Genomic DNA, 18,268 nt, shown 5'->3' on the forward strand with positions numbered 1-18,268 from the left:
AGACCAGGGCACGAACCCGTGTCCCCTGCATCGGCAGGCGGACCCTCAACCACTGTGCCACCAGGGAAGCCCCTCCCCCAGATTTTAAAATTTATTATTTTACACATAATGTAAAATTTGCCACCTTAAGCACTTATTTGCGCCTTTTTTACGTAAATGGACTCATACTGTTCTGCAGCCTGCTTTATTCACCCAGCAATATGCTTTAAAATGCTTTTCATGTGAGAACAAAGAACAGATCTACCTAAAACTTGACATTTATATAATATTCTGGGTCATGGTTATGTTATTTAGTTAAGAATGTTTTCAGTTTTCTTTGTAAGATAATGCTTCACACTTGGTGTCTCCCTCTGGACACACGCAAGTGGTTTTCTGAAGTAGATACAAAGAACTGTGGTCAGAGGGCCAGCCCATTTTTTTAGCTCATACTACCAAAGTATGCTTATTAATGATTGTACCACCTTCCCCTTCCACCACCACATTTTAAGGGCTCTCTGCACCTCCCAACACGTGATGACATCAGACTTTAAAAGTTTTGCCTGTCTGGTGGAATTATTGAGTCAAGAAATAGGAAGCTAATGGCATCTTTATTCACCCCATGTTCAAAGATAGAAACTTCCTCCCTGACTCCTATATTCCTTCAGAAATAGTCAGTCCTCATTTCTTCGATCCGGTTGCGAACATCGAATTCTAACCATCCATATCCTTAAGTAAACTCTTACCTTCAGGTTTTTGTTTCAGAAAATGTGGTCATTGTAGCACTTAAGTAGTCTCTGCACTGGGCCAGGAGTGATGTAATGAGACCTGTCCTGGAGTCAAAGTATAGGAGGCAAGGAGCCCCACCAAGCACCTCACCTGCCTTCCTGGCCACTCCCTCAGGATTCATCTCCCCTGGAACTGAAAGCACTCCCATTAACATCCACTGGACGTTTCAAAGTACCCTGGACTGAACTTCAACCTTTCGTCTTCCTTGTCCAGGAAGATTCTCTCCCAACACCAACATTTTGTGGGGAAGGAAAGGATCCTGGGCTTCCCCTTCTGGGAAGGGCTCAGCTTTCCCGCTGAAGCCTAGCCTGGTCCAAATGGGCCACAAGAGCTCCAAGCTCTTCACAGTGGGTGGAGGATGGGTCCTCTAGCCAGGCCAGGGGTGGGGAGGAAGAGGCCCACAGATCACACAGTGGGGAGGAGACACTGAGCAAGTCGGGCAAGGTATGTAACTGCTCCTGGGTGAGGTCCAGCCGGGAGCCCTTGGCCTCTGCTCAGGAGCTGCTGTGGCTTCCAGAGAACACACATGGCTTTGCCAGCGGGATGCAGACTCTGCTCTTCCCCAGTAGATCTGGGGTTGCCCAGTGAGCCAGCAACCACCCCAGTGTGTCCCCACTGGAGAAAACGAGAGAACTGGGAGGGGTGTTGTAGCTGAACCATCCCTGGCTCTGCAGAGCAGCTCACCAAAGCCTACTTACCTCCTTGTAGGTGGCAGATGTGCTACTGCTCATCAGATGAAGTGCCGTGTGGCGAACCTGGCCCCCAGCTCAAGGAGAGCCTCTTCTTATCCACAACCAGGAGCCCCTGGCAGGGGCTTTCCAGTCCAAGGGAATGTTCTTTTAAATTTAGATCCTGCCTACTTCCAAAGAGTGTATTGTTAGGCCCTGTTCTAAGTGCTTTTGCTTATAACATGTTATTGAATCTTCGCGACAACGCTGTAGTAAGTACTGTTATTATCCGTATTGTATGGTGAGGAAATCAAGGCCCACCCAAGCAGTTTAAGTTAGAACTTGATGCAAAATGACCCCATTATGAATAGTCGGTTTAAATTTGGTGACTGAGGCACAACAAAAATGTTGGACTCAGTACTTGGTTCTGATCTCAAAGCACATGCACTGTCTCTCCGGCACGCTCAGGATGAAACTGAAGTAAGAATGTGTTCACTTGGTTTGTCTGTATTAGCAGAGTGGTTGTCCTTTCAATTGTGCCTTTACGAAATATGGCTGAATATGGAATAACTTAGATGCGCTCTTTCTTTTAAAGAAGAATTCCCTCCGGGAGGCTATATATTCTGAGCGAGACCACCTGCATGTAGTTCAGAAGTGGTGGTTCTGTCCCAGATTCTCCACGTTGTAACTTTTTATAAAATTGTTAGTTGCCTTACTTTTAAAAACAAGTAATATATGCATATGGTAAAAAGTTCAAAAGGTATAAAAGGAACATAAATGAAATCTCAGGCACCTTGCCCCCTGTTCCTGTCCGAGAAACTGGCATCCTCCTTAGAGAAGCATCCTCCCGGGAGGCAGGGCACAGTGTGGATTGGTGTCCTCCTCCTTGTTCTGTTTTAAACCCAGAATGCCTCTTGGAGATGTCTTTTGTTACTTTGTTTCTGTTTAGATTCTTGGTTCGTTCTCATGGATTTGTAGATCTTTGTACATTGAGAAAACTGACTTTCATTGTTTGTGTTACAAATGCTTTTCCTTTGTTATTTACCTTTTGACTGTATGAAGCCTTCCCTGCTCTGAGATCTTTGTTTTAAGTCTTTAATATTTCTTTCAGTGCATTTTTGGTTTCATTTTCTAATTTGCCTCTTAGATCCAGGTTGTTTTCATTTTGGTGAAAGGAGTAGTAGGGATTTACCTTTATTTTTTCCATGTTGTTGTAATTGAATAATCACCAGATGTTTAGAGCTGCCTGGATCAGGGACAAAATTCCCACCTGTATTTGGGCCTGTTTCTGGGCTCTTCTTTTACTGAACTCTTGTCTATTCATGAACCAGTGCTACAGCCTTAACTTACTGTGGCTTGTACTATGTTTTACTGTCTTGCAGGTTTTGTCCGCCTTCATTCCTGTTCTTTTTCAGAATTTTCCTGATTATTATTGCACAAATATTTCTGAATAGAATCAGCTCCTCTGTTTTCAAACCTAAATTCACTTATTGGTTAATTCAGGGAGAATCGACTTTAAAATTAATAGTGAGCCTTTCTTTCCCCAAAGGATATGGCTTTGTCCGAGCCTTTTATATTCTTTAGTATTTAGAAATTCTTTTCATATAGATGTTGCACATTTATATGTGTATTCTTAAATTTTTTCTTGTTGTTACTCTAAATGGGAGTCTTCCTTTCACATCGCTAAACTTGTTTGTATATAAGAAGGCAGTTGGGTTTTAAAAGAACGTTTTGTACGCCCCCAGCTTACCGAATTCTCTCATTGCTCACAGCAGTCTTCCAGTTGATCTCGTAGTTCTTCCACATCACCATTTCTTTCTGTTATCATGGATAAATATAGCAAGGTGCTTCTGCCTTTGTTGTGGGCAGACTGTGTGTCTGAAGGAAGGGAGCCAACAGTGGCCTTTTGGATACATTGTGGAGCGCTGCCTTCCCTAAGCGGCCCCAGCCCTTTGCGGCCCCTGTGCCGCTCAGCATCTCCACGGAGGTCGTCCACGGGTCTTGGGCCACAACACGAGCACTAGCTTGCTCGGGGTCCCGTCATGCGCATCCACAGACTTCCCGTTCGAGACAGTGGCAGCTCTACTGAAGCTGAGCATTTGGAGGTTTCCTGGACTGTCTTTCTCACACACTCTGTCCAGTCCTTCACAGAGACTTTCAGAGCCCAGCCCTGTGTTGTTGCCTCTGGTGCCGCCACCCAGGTCTGATCTTTGTCATCTCTAATCTGTTCTCAACATCAAACAGGCATGTCGACTTGCATGCAGCCCATTCTCCAGAATAAAAGCCAGAAAGTTCGGTCTTACCCGGCCTCTTTTACCGCCTGCGCCCCGCTCACTCCATAACAGCTGCACCGGCCTCCCCCGATCCCTGAGCCCCTCCTGGCCTGCATGGCACCTGGAACGCTCTCCCCAGGGGGCCGTGTGGCTTACGCCCTCCTCTCCTACCAAGCCTGCCCTTGCATGTCCCCTTCTCCGGGAGGCCCACCCTGACCTAATTACAGCAGTCTGTGCCCCCATTCACCACATGCCCGGTACCCTGATCCTAGTCTACACTTTCTTTCTTCCAGAGCACTTAACACCTCCCAATGTATCTTCTATTTAAAACTTTCAAAAATTGTTTCTTGTCAGTTTCCCCCCCCCTTCACTGAATGTAAGCTAAGAGCAGAGACATTTATGTCCTTCGCCGATATATCCCAAACTCCTAGAAAGGTTCCTAGCGGGAAATAAATGTGTGGATAAATCCAAGAGAACACTGCCTTATATAAACTTGCTTCACATGTGTAAGTCTCTCTGGGTCCCTATAGCAACCTGATTAGGTGTGCAGGACAGGGGTGGCCAGCTTTGTTTTAAAGATTAACATACCTGTATTTTGTAGAGTTCACGTAATGAGTGTTCATAGTATCTCTCCAGCCTAACCCTAGTATAAACTCCTGGAGGACTGGGGCAGCATTTTAGAGCTGTTTCCTCTTGTATGGTGAATCTACATGGCACGAACCTGGGACCAAGACCTGTTGCTCATTACACTGATTCTCTCCTTGCAACACTCTTAGGTTGGGGTGTGGCAATGATTATTGCCCCAGGATCCTGCTGGAGGGGTAACAGCAGTAGGCAGGACACCTTTGCCTGACATGTGAAGGGTGTGTCCTTTCCCAGTGTGCTGCCTCTCCTGCCTTCAGGAAATTCTAGGTGCATAAAAGCAGGACTGCAGTGGGTCCCTCTGCCACGCTCCCTGCGTGTGCCAGCACATTTCAGGGACTAAATGCCAGGCTTCACGGTGCTTGTCTATTACCTACGTTATAATAACTGACATCTACTTGTCCTCATGTGCTGTTTGATGGAAACTTTTCATGTATGTTTTCTTAGCCAGTCCCCACTGCCGCACAGTGAGTTTTAAACTTTTCAAAGCATGTGGTCACCTTGCAGAGGTGGGATGACCCCTAGTTTTGGCTTCGATATTGTGGATGAATTGTGTTCCCTCCGAAACATATGTTGAAGTCCTAACCCCAAGTACTTGTGAATGTGATCTTTTTTGGAAATAGGTTCTTTGCAGACGTGATTACTTAATATAAGGTTGCACTTGCACTGGGTTAGGGTGGGCCCAAATCTAGTGACTGGTGCCCTTAAAAGAGTCAGAGAAGAGACACAGACATGGGACTTCCCTGGTGGTCCAGTGGTAAAGAATCTGCCTTCCAATTCAGGGGACGTGGGCTCGATCCCTGGTCAGGGAACTAAGATCCCATGTCCCGCGGGGCAGCTAAGCCCGCATGCCACAACTACTGAGCCCATGTGCCTCAACTAGAGAGCCCGTGTGCCGCAAACTACAGAGCCCACACGCTCTGAAGCCCATGCGCCACAACTAGAGAGAAGCTCACGCGCCGCAACAAAGAGCCTGCACGCCACAACAAAAAGATCCCGCATGCTGCAATGAAGATCCCGCATGCCACAACGAAGACCCAATGCAGCCAAAAAAATAAATAATATTTTCAAAAAGAGTGATATGTGGACACATACAGGGGAGAACCCATGTCAAGAGAGGCAGAAACTAATACAGCTGTCAAGAGCCACACATACATTGTCTTCATTTGGTAGGGATGCTATAACAAAGTACCACAAACTGGGAGGCTTAAAGAAAACAGAAATCTTTTTTTCACAGTTCTGGATGCCAGGTGTCTGAAACTAAGGTGTCAGCAGAGTTGGTTCCTTTTGGAGGCTCTGGGGGAGAGTCTATCCCAAGCTGCTCTCCTGCCCTTTCGGCGGCTGCCAGCAATCCTCAGTGTTCCTTCGATTGTAGATGCATCATTCCAATCTCCACTTCCATCGTCACATGTTCTTCTCCCTGTGTATCCAAATTTTCCTCCTATAAGAATACCATTCATTGCATTAGGGGCTCACCCTACCCCTGTATGACATGATCTTAATTTAACTAATTAGATCTGCAAAGACCTTATTCCAAATAAGGTCCCATTCATAGTAGAGAGTTAGGACCTGAACATATGTTATGGGGAAACACAGTTCAACCCACCAAGAGGGTTTGAAAAAGTTTATTACTAATTTAGTGAGGCTTTCTGGGTAGAGCAACTGGCCTCAGGTTTTGTTTTGTTTTTTGTTTTGTTTGGGGTGTTGTAATGGGGTGAGGGTCCCTAGCTAACACCAAAGAAAGGAGCCCTCAGGCTCTCTTGTCTGCTGGCCCAGATGTGGGGCAGGTCAGGAAGGGGAAGATCTTGAAAGCTATTAGCATCAAACAGCAAAAATTGGGTCAAACTATTATCCAAAGTTATTAATAATGTACTGTCAACTACATTATGGTAAGCAACTGCCCCGTATTTAGTCTCCTTTTGTTAGATTTTCTATGCCGGCTTGTTTTATTGGTGCCACCCAACGAAGGAGCCAGGTTTGTTGCTAGGAATTAGCCCTGCTCGCAAGGTTTGGGCAGTTTATTCTTGGCCTTGAGGGGCACTGTCCAAGGAGTGCCCAACTCTGAGGTGGTAGCAGGCACCTCCCTTTCAGAGATGGGTCTCCTGAATCAGAGTCTCCAGGTATGAATAGGAAAGCTCCTCAGGTAATTCTGTTGTGCAATGGAAAAAGAGAATGCAGGACACAGAAAGTGTGCCTTGCCCTGTCTCCCAGGACTGACAGCCAGTGAGGCGGATGGCCTAGGGCTGTCAGATTGTTGACTCTGCCTGCCAGACCTGAAGGGAGCCCTGTGCGCACACCAGGCTGTCTGCTTCCTAACTTTGTGAGAAAGGACTGTTAGACACACTTGGCCCTCAGGGTGGCATTCCGATCGCTTCTTGCCCTGGAGAGAAGTCTGTGTGGGGAGGTGCTCCCAGAAGGGAAGTTGAGCCGTGATGCCACGGCACCGAGGCTACAGGCCTGGGCAGCATGGAGACCAGGAGCCCAGGCCCGGGCTGGACCTCTGTGCTGGTGGCCCCCAGGCGGGGCCTGCGCTGGGTTCCACTTTTGGCTCTATGCCCTGGGGTCTTGAAAGGACCAACATGGGCCTCAGGAGAAGACCAAAATCTAAATAGCCCTTAATGAGGAAGTAAAACGGGATGCAGAGAATGTCGTCCTATATATCGATTAATGCAATGAGCTACAGCAACATGAATAGGTCAGAAGTAGGAGGCGGGGGTGGGGGAGGATTGGTTAACATATTGAGTAATTGTTCAAAAGAGCAAAGGCATTTTCTTGGTACTTTTCTGTATATTTGTCTTATTTTTGGAATCAGAAAAAGACATTCGCAGTTTTCAAAAACTGCTTTGTAAAAGGCCGCTCTGCTCACGTCTGGGCCCATTAGAAGCACGGCTTGTTCTCACTCCCCTGGTCTTGTCTGCCTGTGGAGGCAAGAGCAGACTTGGCAAGACTTGGAGTTGGCAGATGGGCTGTTTTTTTGTGGTTTTTGTAATTACCAGCTATAATTATGTTACCTAAAACCTCTCTGAGCCTTACAAATAATGAGCCGAAAGGGAACCAGAAGACTCACGTTCGGGTTCTGGCCCTGTGCTTGCTAGCTTGGTGATGCTGGGCTGCTTAGGCTGCCGTAACAAAGGACCACAGACTGGGTAACTTAACGTTTGTTTCTTGCAGTTCTGGAGGTTGGGAGTCCCAGATCACAGCGCAGGCAGATTCAGTTTCTCCTGAGGTGTCTCTCCCCGGCTTGTAGATGGCCACTGTCTCACTGTGTCCTCACCTGGCCTTTTCCTGTGCACCTGCAGAGAGAGAGCAAGCTCTTGGGGGTCTCCTCCTCTCATAGGACACCCGTCGCATCAGATCAGGGCCTTACCTTTGTGACCTCATTCAACCTTAATTACTCCCTTAAAGGCCATATATGCAAAAGGGTTTCAACATAGGAATTTGAGGGGACACAATTCAGGCCATACAGGTATTGAAAGCAGAGTTGTAAATTAAAAAGCATTGCACAAAGGTGACGTTCTATTGCTGTTCTCTCTTGCAAGACTTGGCTCTGCTTCCAGTTTACAACACAGAGACTCAAATAGGTGTGAACTTTGTTGGCAAGAATCAAGAACAGATTTATATGTATATTTTCAGAAATTAGCACAAACTCAGGGTTGTCCCTGTGATAATTTCACTCTTGTTTTCTACTTTCTTGCATGGAAAATATAGGGTTGGAGTTAAGCTCCTCTCCTGGGAAATTCTAGCGAGTGTGTCCTGAGAGCCTGTGTGCAGTGGGAAGAGGCCGGGCAACGCCCTGGGTATAACTACCTGTCCTCTGCCCGTGTCTTACCTGAGTCTCAGCACAGGGCTCCATGCCACCACCAGGCCGGGCCTGCTTCTTCCCCACTGGGAAACTATTTTTAACCAGTCATGTTTTCTTTTTTTAAGGTTACCTTCTTTTCTTATTACAAAAGCAATATATGTTCTTTGCAGAAAAATGAAGAGAAGTCAATGAAAAGTCCCATTTTTATCAGCATCAGAGTCAGATTAAGTCAGAGAGTTGCCTAGTACTCTGCACTGATAAAGTGGCTAAAAAGCCGTGAACACAGTGACCACTGAGGTTACGGGAACTCCCTTCAGAGAGGGCTAAGGATGAGACCTTCGGGGAACATGCTGGAATAACAACCAAGCATCCTGAAATCCTTCTTTCCTCTAGGAGGGTGGATTTGATTAACACAAAACAGTTCTTCTGCTGATGAATTAACTGGAACTGGATTGCTTGTCTCTGAGGGGGCCTGCCACAAACTAAAGTTTAAACCTGTACACTCTTGGAAGAACATTGGTGTGAAGGGGTGGCAGATGACCAAGTTTTCTTGGGGCACACACGTATCTGATTCTGGCCCTGACCCAGACTAACAGCATTACTTTAATGGCTCATTTCGTTTTATTAAATCAATACTTGCCTCTTCTATTTAAAAAATTCAAATAAGACAAAATAAACGGATATCATACTACCCAGAAATAACTAACCACTATTAATTTTAAAACATTTGATTTGGACATAATTTCTACTTAGAGATAAATTACAAAATTAAAAAGGCCCCTTAAAAAAAATAAAAAAAAAATAAAAAAAAAAAAGGCCCCTTATACAGAATCCCCTATTCTTAACATTTTAGCTCATTTACCATTCTCATTTATCATTCTTTCTCTCTTGCTGTCTCTCTCCATGCGTATGCATGTGTATACACACACACACAAATACACATGTATATAATTTTTTTCTTAACCATTAGAGAGTAACTTGCATACATCATCACCCTTTATCCCTAAATCCTTCAGTGTCTTATTTCCTAAGAATAGAGAGATTCTCTCACATAACCACAGTACAATTATCAACATCAGTAAACGTGACATTGACAGCACCTATATTTCAATTTAATCAGTAGACCCCAAAATGTCTCCTAGTTCAGGATCTAGTCTAGGGTTAGGTATTGCATTTTTTCTTGTCTCTTTAGCACCCTTAATCTGGAACATTTCCTCGATCTTTTTTTTTTTCTTTTGTGACATTCATACTTTGAGATAATATTGTTCTCCCCCTCTAGCATAACATTTCATTTTGGGTTTGTCCTTATGATGAGATCAGGGTTCTACATCCTCAGCCAGAATGCTGTATAGGTGATGATGTGTCCTTCCTCAGGGTACCACAGCTGCAGGCGCACATAGCCATCTGTCCCCATGGTCACTGGCTTTGATTACCCAGCCAAGTATAACTGCTAGGTTTTGCTTTTCTCCTAGCACCTAATAAGCAATCTGTGAGGAAACATTTTGAGCCTGGGCAAGTATCTTGCTCCTTGTCAACATTTTCCTGCAAGAATTGGCATTCATCGGTGGTGCTAGCTTGCACCATTCTTGATTAGGATGATTCTGAAAGTGATGCTGCGCCAGCTGCAGCACCCTTCACATTAGCATTCTCTTATAAACAAGAGCCCTCATTCCCCCCTCCCCCCATTTGTTTATCTATTTGTTATCTGTACGGGCTCATTAATACCTGTTTTTCAATGGTGTTAAATTAATTACTGTATTTAATTATATTCATGCCCAAATTGACTCACACTTGGTAGTGGGATCCCCTTCAAGCTGGCTCCTGTGTCCTGTGACATGCCCCGGCATTTTCTTTTTTTTGAGCACGTCCTAATTTTCTGAAATAAGATGCTCAGGCTCATCTTGTTCTTTTGCTGCTCCAGCCCTGGAATCTGTAATTTCTCCAAGGAGACCTGGTATCTGTTACTGTGGAATGATATGAAAGGGTGCTTGGTATGCTCACTGGTACTATAGTGTCTTTGCTTCGTGGCCCTTTCAGTGGACAGAGCTAGGAAATGTATGCACGTTTACACAAATGGATACACATGTGTACAACGAGCATGCATATAGAAATCACGAGTACACACCAGTACCTCCAGTTCCAGTGTACCTCTGTGAATTCTTTTTCTAACTTCCTCCATTCCTTATTTGTACACCCTTTCTTCAGCAATGGAACCCTGACTTCTGATGAAATCAACACATTTACTCATTCCTATGATATATCTAAAATAGTTTATTCTTAAATAGACTATACTTATCAAGCCTACTTAAATTAATTCAGGGGGCTTCCCTGGTGCCGCAGTGGTTGAGAGTCCGCCTGCCGATGCAGGGGACACGGGTTCGTGCCCCAGTCCGGGAAGATCCCACATGCCACGGAGCGGCTGGGCCCGTGAGCCATGGCCGCTGAGCCTGTGCGTCCGGACGGGAGAGGCCACAACAGTGAGAGGCCTGCGTACCGCAAAAAAAAAAAAAAAAAAATAGTGTGGGCAGGGAGGGATGATCCTGAATTAATTTTTTTTTTTTTTTTGCGGTACGCGGGCCTCTCACCGTTGTGGCCTCTCCCGTTGCGGAGCACAGGCTCCAGAAATTACAATACCTTTTTTTTTTTTCTCTGCCCACACTATTAACTTTTGATGAACATCCTTCTAGATCTCCCTGTATACACCTTTAGATAAATAGACATAGTTTTATTAAATAGTAATCACACTGTACATACTCTTCTATAACCTGACTTCCCCCCACTAATGAACATATCATTAACATCGTTCCATAATGTATCATACATCTTTTTGTCCACAAAATGAGATCCATAGAATATTTTTTAATGATTGCAGAATAAGACTGTACCATAATTCCTATTATTGTACTTGGATTTAAAAGGCATCTAGGGGACTTCCCTGGTGGCGCAGTGGTTCAGAACCTGCCTGCCAATGCAGGGGACACGGGTTCGAGCCCTGGTCCGGGAAGATCTCACATGCCACTGAGCAGCTAAGCCCGTGCGCCACGACTCCTGAGCCTGAGCTCTAGAGCCACAACTACTGAGCCCACGTGCCACAACTATTGAAGCCCGCGCGCCTAGAGTCCACGCTCCGCAACAAGAGAAGCCACCGCAACGAGAAGCCTGTGCACTGCAACGAAGAGTAGCCCCCGCTCGCTGCAACTGGAGAAATCCCGTGCACAGCAATGAAGACCCAACACGACCAAAAAAAAAGAAAAAAAAAAAAAGCGTCCAGTTTTTCACTATTATATATAAAGTTGTCATCAACATATTTGTAACTAAATTTTAATTATTTCCTTAGGGTAGAAGTGGAATTACTGGTCAAAGGATATGTATAGTTTTATGTTTTTCTGAATGGCTGTTTGCTCTGTCTCACAGTTTTTGAGAGTGCTGGTTTTTCTAGACCAGCGTGGGCACTTTTAAAAGCAGAGATGCCCAGTCCTGGCTTTGAGATTCTGGTTTCGAGGATCTGGAGTGTAACCAGGATTTGTGGTTTCTAAAGGCTCCTCAAGAGATTTTGATGTGCAGCCAATTTGATAGGTGAAAGTGGTATTTCATTAATTTAATTATAATTTTCTTCTGAAATTGTTTCAGACACTCAGATTTGGGAGAAGTGGCCCCAGAAATAAAAGCATCTGAGAGACGAACAGCTGTGGCCATTGCAGGTAAAGTTGGGCTTCTGTCCACTCGGAAGCAGATCTGTTTCTTCTGGCCCATTGGGATTCTGGATCCCAGCACCACCCTGGGCTGTGGATCATGGACCTCCAAAATAAATAAGCATAAGGTTTTTATTTTCCCTTTTACAAGAAGACCCATTTAAGGGTCTTTTAATCTTCCCTCATATATTCAAAACAGGATTCACTTTTAAAAAGGTATTTACCACACAGTTTTACCAGGAGCACATCACTCCAATTTCAGCACGTTGCTGTTCCTGCCATTCTGAGCTGTGTTGAGGGCAACTGTCTAGTTTCTAAACTGGGCACACCTGAGAGTGAGCAGTGTGTTTTGTTGGGACAAGAGGTATGAATTGGGACTGTCCCTAGGAGACTGGGACTTGTAGTCTTCCTGATCATGGTCCTTATAAGCTGGTTTTTCTTTCTTTGGGGATTTGAGGGGGTGGGGCTGTAGCTGCCCCTTATGACTTCATCTTTAAGGTGTGGTGGCCACACTGTAGACATCTTAATTTCTCTTAATAACTCATTTTGGATCTATCTTTCATTAGTTTGGTGCTTCTCACAATGAATGTGTTCTATTGGATATTAATAGCATTATGCAAAAATAACCCCACAAAAATATGCAAATACGTTTGGGTTAATCCAGTTTTATTTTATTCATTCAAACAAATATTTATTGACTATTTACCATGTGCTGGCCTTGTTGTAGGGATTGTGAATATAGGAAACAATAGTGAATACAATGGCCAAAAGTCCTGGTCTTCATGGAACTTAAATTCTAGAAGGTTGGCACTATGGGAGTTCATGGCCGGTTGGTCAAGGCTCGTAGCAAAGTTGGGATCAAGCAGTAATTGCCCAAAGCCCTTCAGTGTCTCAAGATCTTGAGTTGTGCTACTCAATACACTAGCCACTAGGCACACACTTTAAAATTAAACAAAATTAAAAATTCACTTCCTCATTCACACTAGCCATATTTCAAGTACTCAGTAGCCATACAGCGAGTGGCTGCATGTTTAACAGTGCAGAAGTAGAACATTTGCTCCATCACAAGACGTTCTATTAGAGGGCATTGCTATAGAACACCAGGCAAGAAAATTTGAGAGTGGGCTGAGGAAAAGAAACGACCTTACTGGCCTACTGTGAGCTAGGCTGCCCTATTACAACAGCCTCATAAGATAGTTATTATTGGTCCTTTGTTTCATTTGAGGAAACTGAGGCTCAGAGACCTTCTGGCCCTTCCCCCAAATTCTGTCTTTGTGTGTCTCTCCAGTGAATAAGGCTTGTGTAATTGTTTTTAAAAAATTTCTTTCTGAGGTATGTGAATTCCTCTTCAGTACGTATTTTATTTTTAAGACTTAAAGTAAGCTCTTCAATCTATAAGATTAAAAAAAAAGTTGTATTGAAGTATAATATACATATGGAAAAGTGCCCATATTGTAAGTGCATAGCTTGATAAAGTTTCACAAACATGAACTGACCTAAGTTAACCAGCATCCAGGAGAAGAAGCCAAACAAAACCATCACCTAAGAGGTCCACCTTCTAATCACTTCCTACCCTGCCTCTGCCAGGGCTAACCACTCTCCAGACTTCCAAAAGCATAGATGCAGGGTTAGTTCTGCCTGATTTGTGCTTTATGTAATCATCCTATAGAATGTATTTGCCTTATCTCAAGTCTGAGATAATTTTCAATCATTAAAGAGAATTCTGGAAGATGGCACAGCAGGAAGCACCAGGAATCCCTCTCCCCACCTGGACAACAGTTGTGCTGGCAGAATCTGTCTGATGTAATTATTCTGGAACTCTAGAGTCTGTCAAAGGCTTACAACTTCCAGGGGAAGAATTAGAGGGTAAACTGCAGTTAATTTTGGTCAGTTTCAGCTCTTAACACAGTAGCAGCTACCCATCTCCCACCCCCAGCCAAGTGGCAGGCAGCTGTGCACATGATCTTAGAGCAACCTGACACAGCTCGTGGGAATGAGGGTGGGCAAAAAACCCCTGCCCTCCAAATATCAAGTATCTATGCTCTAATTGCTGATGGCTGCTTCTGATCACAGAAGTGAAGACAAAGAGGGGGGCAGCAGTTGTCACACCTCCAGACATTGTTGCAAGCCCCTCCCCCTCCAGCTGAAGTGACTTACTGGGGAATTAAAAGGCCAACACCTTCTCTGCATCATTTTTTGCTTATTCCTCTTTTGTAAGGCACACATTAAAGACTAGAACATTCAAAAACAACTGCATAGGGGCTTCCCTAGTGGTGCAGTGGTTAAGAATCCTCCTGCCAATGCAGGGGACACAGGTTCGATCCCTGGTCTGGAAAGATCCCACATGCCGCAGAGCAACTAAGCCCACGCGCCACAACTACTGAACCTGCATTCTAGAGCCCGCAAGCCACAACTACTGAGCCTGCGTGCCACAGCTGCTGAAGCCCTAGAGCCTTCGCTCCACCATAAGAGAAGCCACTGCAATGAGAAGTCTGTTCACCACAATGAAGAGTAGCCTCTGCTCGCCACAACTAGAGAAAGCCCACGCACAGCAATGAAGACACAACACAGCCAAAAATAAAAATAAATAACTAAAAAAAAAAAACAACCCCCCCCCCCAAGAAACAACTGCATATATGGGGAAAGTTAGAAAGTGATTGTGCATTTCCAGGAAAATGCTCAGAAAAGACCAGAGAAGACCTTAAGTTTATACCTTAGGCTGATCCTCAGCACAGAGACAGCCAGCAACAATCAAAACCAAAAAAACAGACACAAAATAACAATAGCAAACCCTGGGTAAGGTGGAAGAATCTGATTTCCAGAGTTACCACGTTATTACATTCAGAGGTGTTCAACAAAAACATCATAAAGCATACAAATGAACAGGAAAGTATGGCCCATTCAAAGGAAAAAAATCTATCAACAAAATCTGTCCCTGAAAAGACTATGGCAGATATATTAGAAAAAGCCTTTAAAACAACAATCCTAAAGATGCTGAAAGAACTAAAGGAAGCTATGGAGAAAGTCAGGAGAACGGTGAGTGAACAAAATGGGAATATCAATAAAGAGATAGAAAACCTAAAAATAAACCAAAACAAAATTCTGGAGCTGAAGAGTACAATAACTGAAATGAAAAATTCACTAACAGGATTCAAAGGCAGACTTGGCAGGCAGAAGAATGAATCAGTGAACTTGAAGATAGGACAATGGAAATGATCAAGGCTGAGGAGCAGAAAGAGAAAAGATTGAAGAAAAGCACATAGAGCCTACTGGACATCATCAAAAGGACCAAGATACTCATGTGGGAGTCCCAGAAGGAGAAAAGAAAGAGGCAGAGAGAATATTTGAAGAAATAATGGCTGAAAACTTCCTGAATGTAAAGAAAGACATACATGTAATCATTCAAGAAGCTCAATGAACTCCAAGTAAGATGAATTCAAAGAGACCTACACCAAGACACATTATCATTACATTTTTAAAAGAAATAGAAAAAGAAGATATCTTGAAAGCAGCAAGTGAGAAGCAAATCATTACACACAAGTGATCCTCAAAGAGATTATCTGCAGATTTCTCATTAGAAACTTTGGAGGCCAGAAGATAGTAGGCAGATATATTCAAAGTGCTTTTAAAAAAAAAACTGTCAACCAAGATTCATGTATCCAGCAAAACTTTCCTTCAAACATGAGGGAGAGGGACTTCCCTGGTAGCGCAGTGGTTAAGATTCTGCCTGCCAATACCAAAAATAAATTAATTAATTAAAAAAGAAAAATGAGGGAGAAATCAAGACATTCCCAGATGAACAAAAGCTGAGGGAGTTTGTGACCACTAGACTGGCCCTGGAAGAAGTGCTCAAGGGTGTGCTGCAAAGATGAACATTAGACCGTAACCCTAAGCTGTACGGAGAAATAAAGATATCAGTAAAGGCAAATACATGGGCAATTATAGTAGCTAGTATTATTGTAACAATGGTTTGTAGCTGCATGTTTTGTTTTCTAAATGATTTAAGAGACCAATATATTTAAATTAAAAAATCAATGTAATAGCTAGCATTACTGTTGGTTTATAACTCCAAATCTTGTTCTGTATGTAATTTAGGAGACTAATGCATTTGAAGAGTTATTAGTTTATGTTTGGGGGCACGCATTATATAAAGATGTAATTTTGTGATATCAAAAGCCAAAAGCAGTGGGGACAGAGTGTAAAGAAGAAGAGTGTTTGTATGTTGTTGAGGTTAAACTGCTATAAATTCAAATTAGAATGTTACAACATTACGACATTAAATGTAATCCCCATGGCAACCACAAAATAAATTGTTATAGAATATACACAAAAGGGAATCAAGAAGGAATTCAAACATTTCACTACTTAAAAGTCAACTAAACACAAAAGAAGAGAGGAATGCAGGGAATGAGGGACAAAAAGCTATAGGTCTATAGAAAATTTGTTTCTATAGCACAAACACAGAAATAAGTGCCTCCTTATCAGTAATTACTTTAAATGTAAGTGGATTAAACTCTCCGATCAAAAGACAGAGATTGGCAGAATTGATAAAAACACATGGTCCAACTATATGCAGTGTATAAGAGACTCACTTTTGAGATCCAAAGACATAAACTTGTAAAAGTAAAAGGATGGAGAAGGATATTACATGCAAATAATTACCAAAACCGAATGGCAGTGACTATACTAATTTCAGACAAAATAGGCTTTAAATCAAAAACAGTTACAAGAGACAGAGAAGGACATTACATGTTAACAAATATTTCAAAACAGCAAGAAGATATAATAATTATAAGCATTTATGCACCTAATGTCAGACCATCAAAATATATGAGACCAAAACTGACAGAACTGAAGGGGAAAATAGACAGTTCTACCATAATAGTTGTAGATTCGAATACCCCACTCAGAATAATGGATAGAACAACCAGCCAGAAGATAGGCGAGGAAATAGAGGGCTTCAACAACACGATAAACCAACTAGATCTAATAGACTTATACAGAACACTCCACCCAACAACAACAGCATACATATTCTTCTTAAGTGCACATGGGACATTTTCCTGGATAGACCATATGTAGGACCACAGAGTAAATCTCAGTGGTTTTTTAAAAGACAGATATCACACAATGTATCTTCTCTGACCACAGTGGGATGAAATTAGAAATCAATAACATAAACTGGAAAATTCACAAAATTGCAGAGGCTAAACAACGTCCTTTTAACCAACCAGTGGATCAAAGACGAAATCACAAGGAAATCAGAAAATAGTTAAGAAGAGATAGATGAAAATGTAAACACACCATGTTAACACTTATGGGCTGCATCAAAAGTGGTACTGAGGGGGAAATTTATAATTATAAATGCTTACATTAAAAACAAGAAACATCTCATATAAACAGCCTAACTTTACAACCTTAAGTTGTACTGGGACAAGAAGAACAAACTAAATGCAAAGCTAGCACAAGGAAGGCAATAATAAAGGTTAGAGTGGAGGTCAATGAAATAGAGAATAGAGAAAATCAGTGACCCAAAAGTTGGTTCTTTGAAAAGATCAACAAAATTGACAAACCTTTAGTTAGGTGGACTAAGAACAAAATAGGGAAGAGACTCAAATTACTAAGATCAGAAATGAAAGTGGGGACATTTAGAAATAAAAAATAGAGTACTATGAACAATTGTATGCCCCCAAATTGGATAACCCTAGGTGAAAGACAGTTCCTAGAAACACAAAGTTTACAAAGAAACAGAAAATCTGAATAGACCTCACCTAACAAGACTAAATCACACAAAAATAAAAAATCTGAATAGACCTATAACGAGTAAGCAGATTGAATCAGTAACAATAATTAAAACAAAAAAACCACCTTGCAACAAAGAAGAGCCCTGCTCCTGATGGCTTCACTGGTGAATTCTACCAAACATTTAAAGAAGAACTAATACAACCCTTTTCAAACTTTTCCAAAAAATTGAAAAGGAGGGAACATTTTTTAACTCATTCCTAAGGCCAACGTAATCCTGACACCAAAGTCGAAATAAAGACACTACAAGAAAAGAAAACTACAGACCAATATCCATTATGAACATTGATGCAAAAATCCTCAACAAAACACTAATATTCAGACAGAATGCAGCAATATATTAAAAGGATGATACACCATGACCAAGTGGGATTTATTCCTGAATTGCAAGGATGATTTAACAATATGAAAATAGACCTATGTACTATACCACATCAACAAAATGAAGGAGAAAGAAACCCACGTGATCATCTCAACTGATGTAGAAAAATCATTTGACAAAAGTTAATGTCCTTTCATCACACACACAAAAAAACCACTCAACAAAGTAGGAAGAGACGGAAACTACTTTCACATAATAAAAGACTTATATGAACAACCCACAATAAACATTAATGGTGAAAA

General features: G+C 42.6%; 1 protein-coding gene across 2 annotated transcripts in view; it reads left to right on the plus strand.

Moving 5' to 3' along the window:
* LOC309966439 (up-regulator of cell proliferation) overlaps window positions 1–18,268 on the plus strand; it is a 93,116-nt gene that overhangs the window by 63,854 nt on the left and 10,994 nt on the right. For both annotated transcript variants that reach the window (XM_082846495.1, XM_082846494.1), the window contains one exon: window positions 11,781–11,851. Coding sequence is in view for 1 of the 2 variants with exons in the window: in XM_082846494.1 (XP_082702620.1) it covers window positions 11,781–11,851 (71 nt within the window). In the remaining variant the exon portion in view is untranslated. The remainder of the gene's footprint in view (window positions 1–11,780; window positions 11,852–18,268) is intronic.

This window comes from Leucopleurus acutus (assembly GCF_964270905.1).
Source record: "Leucopleurus acutus genome assembly, chromosome: 9".
In the NCBI taxonomy this organism is placed as follows: domain Eukaryota; kingdom Metazoa; phylum Chordata; class Mammalia; order Artiodactyla; family Delphinidae; genus Leucopleurus; species Leucopleurus acutus.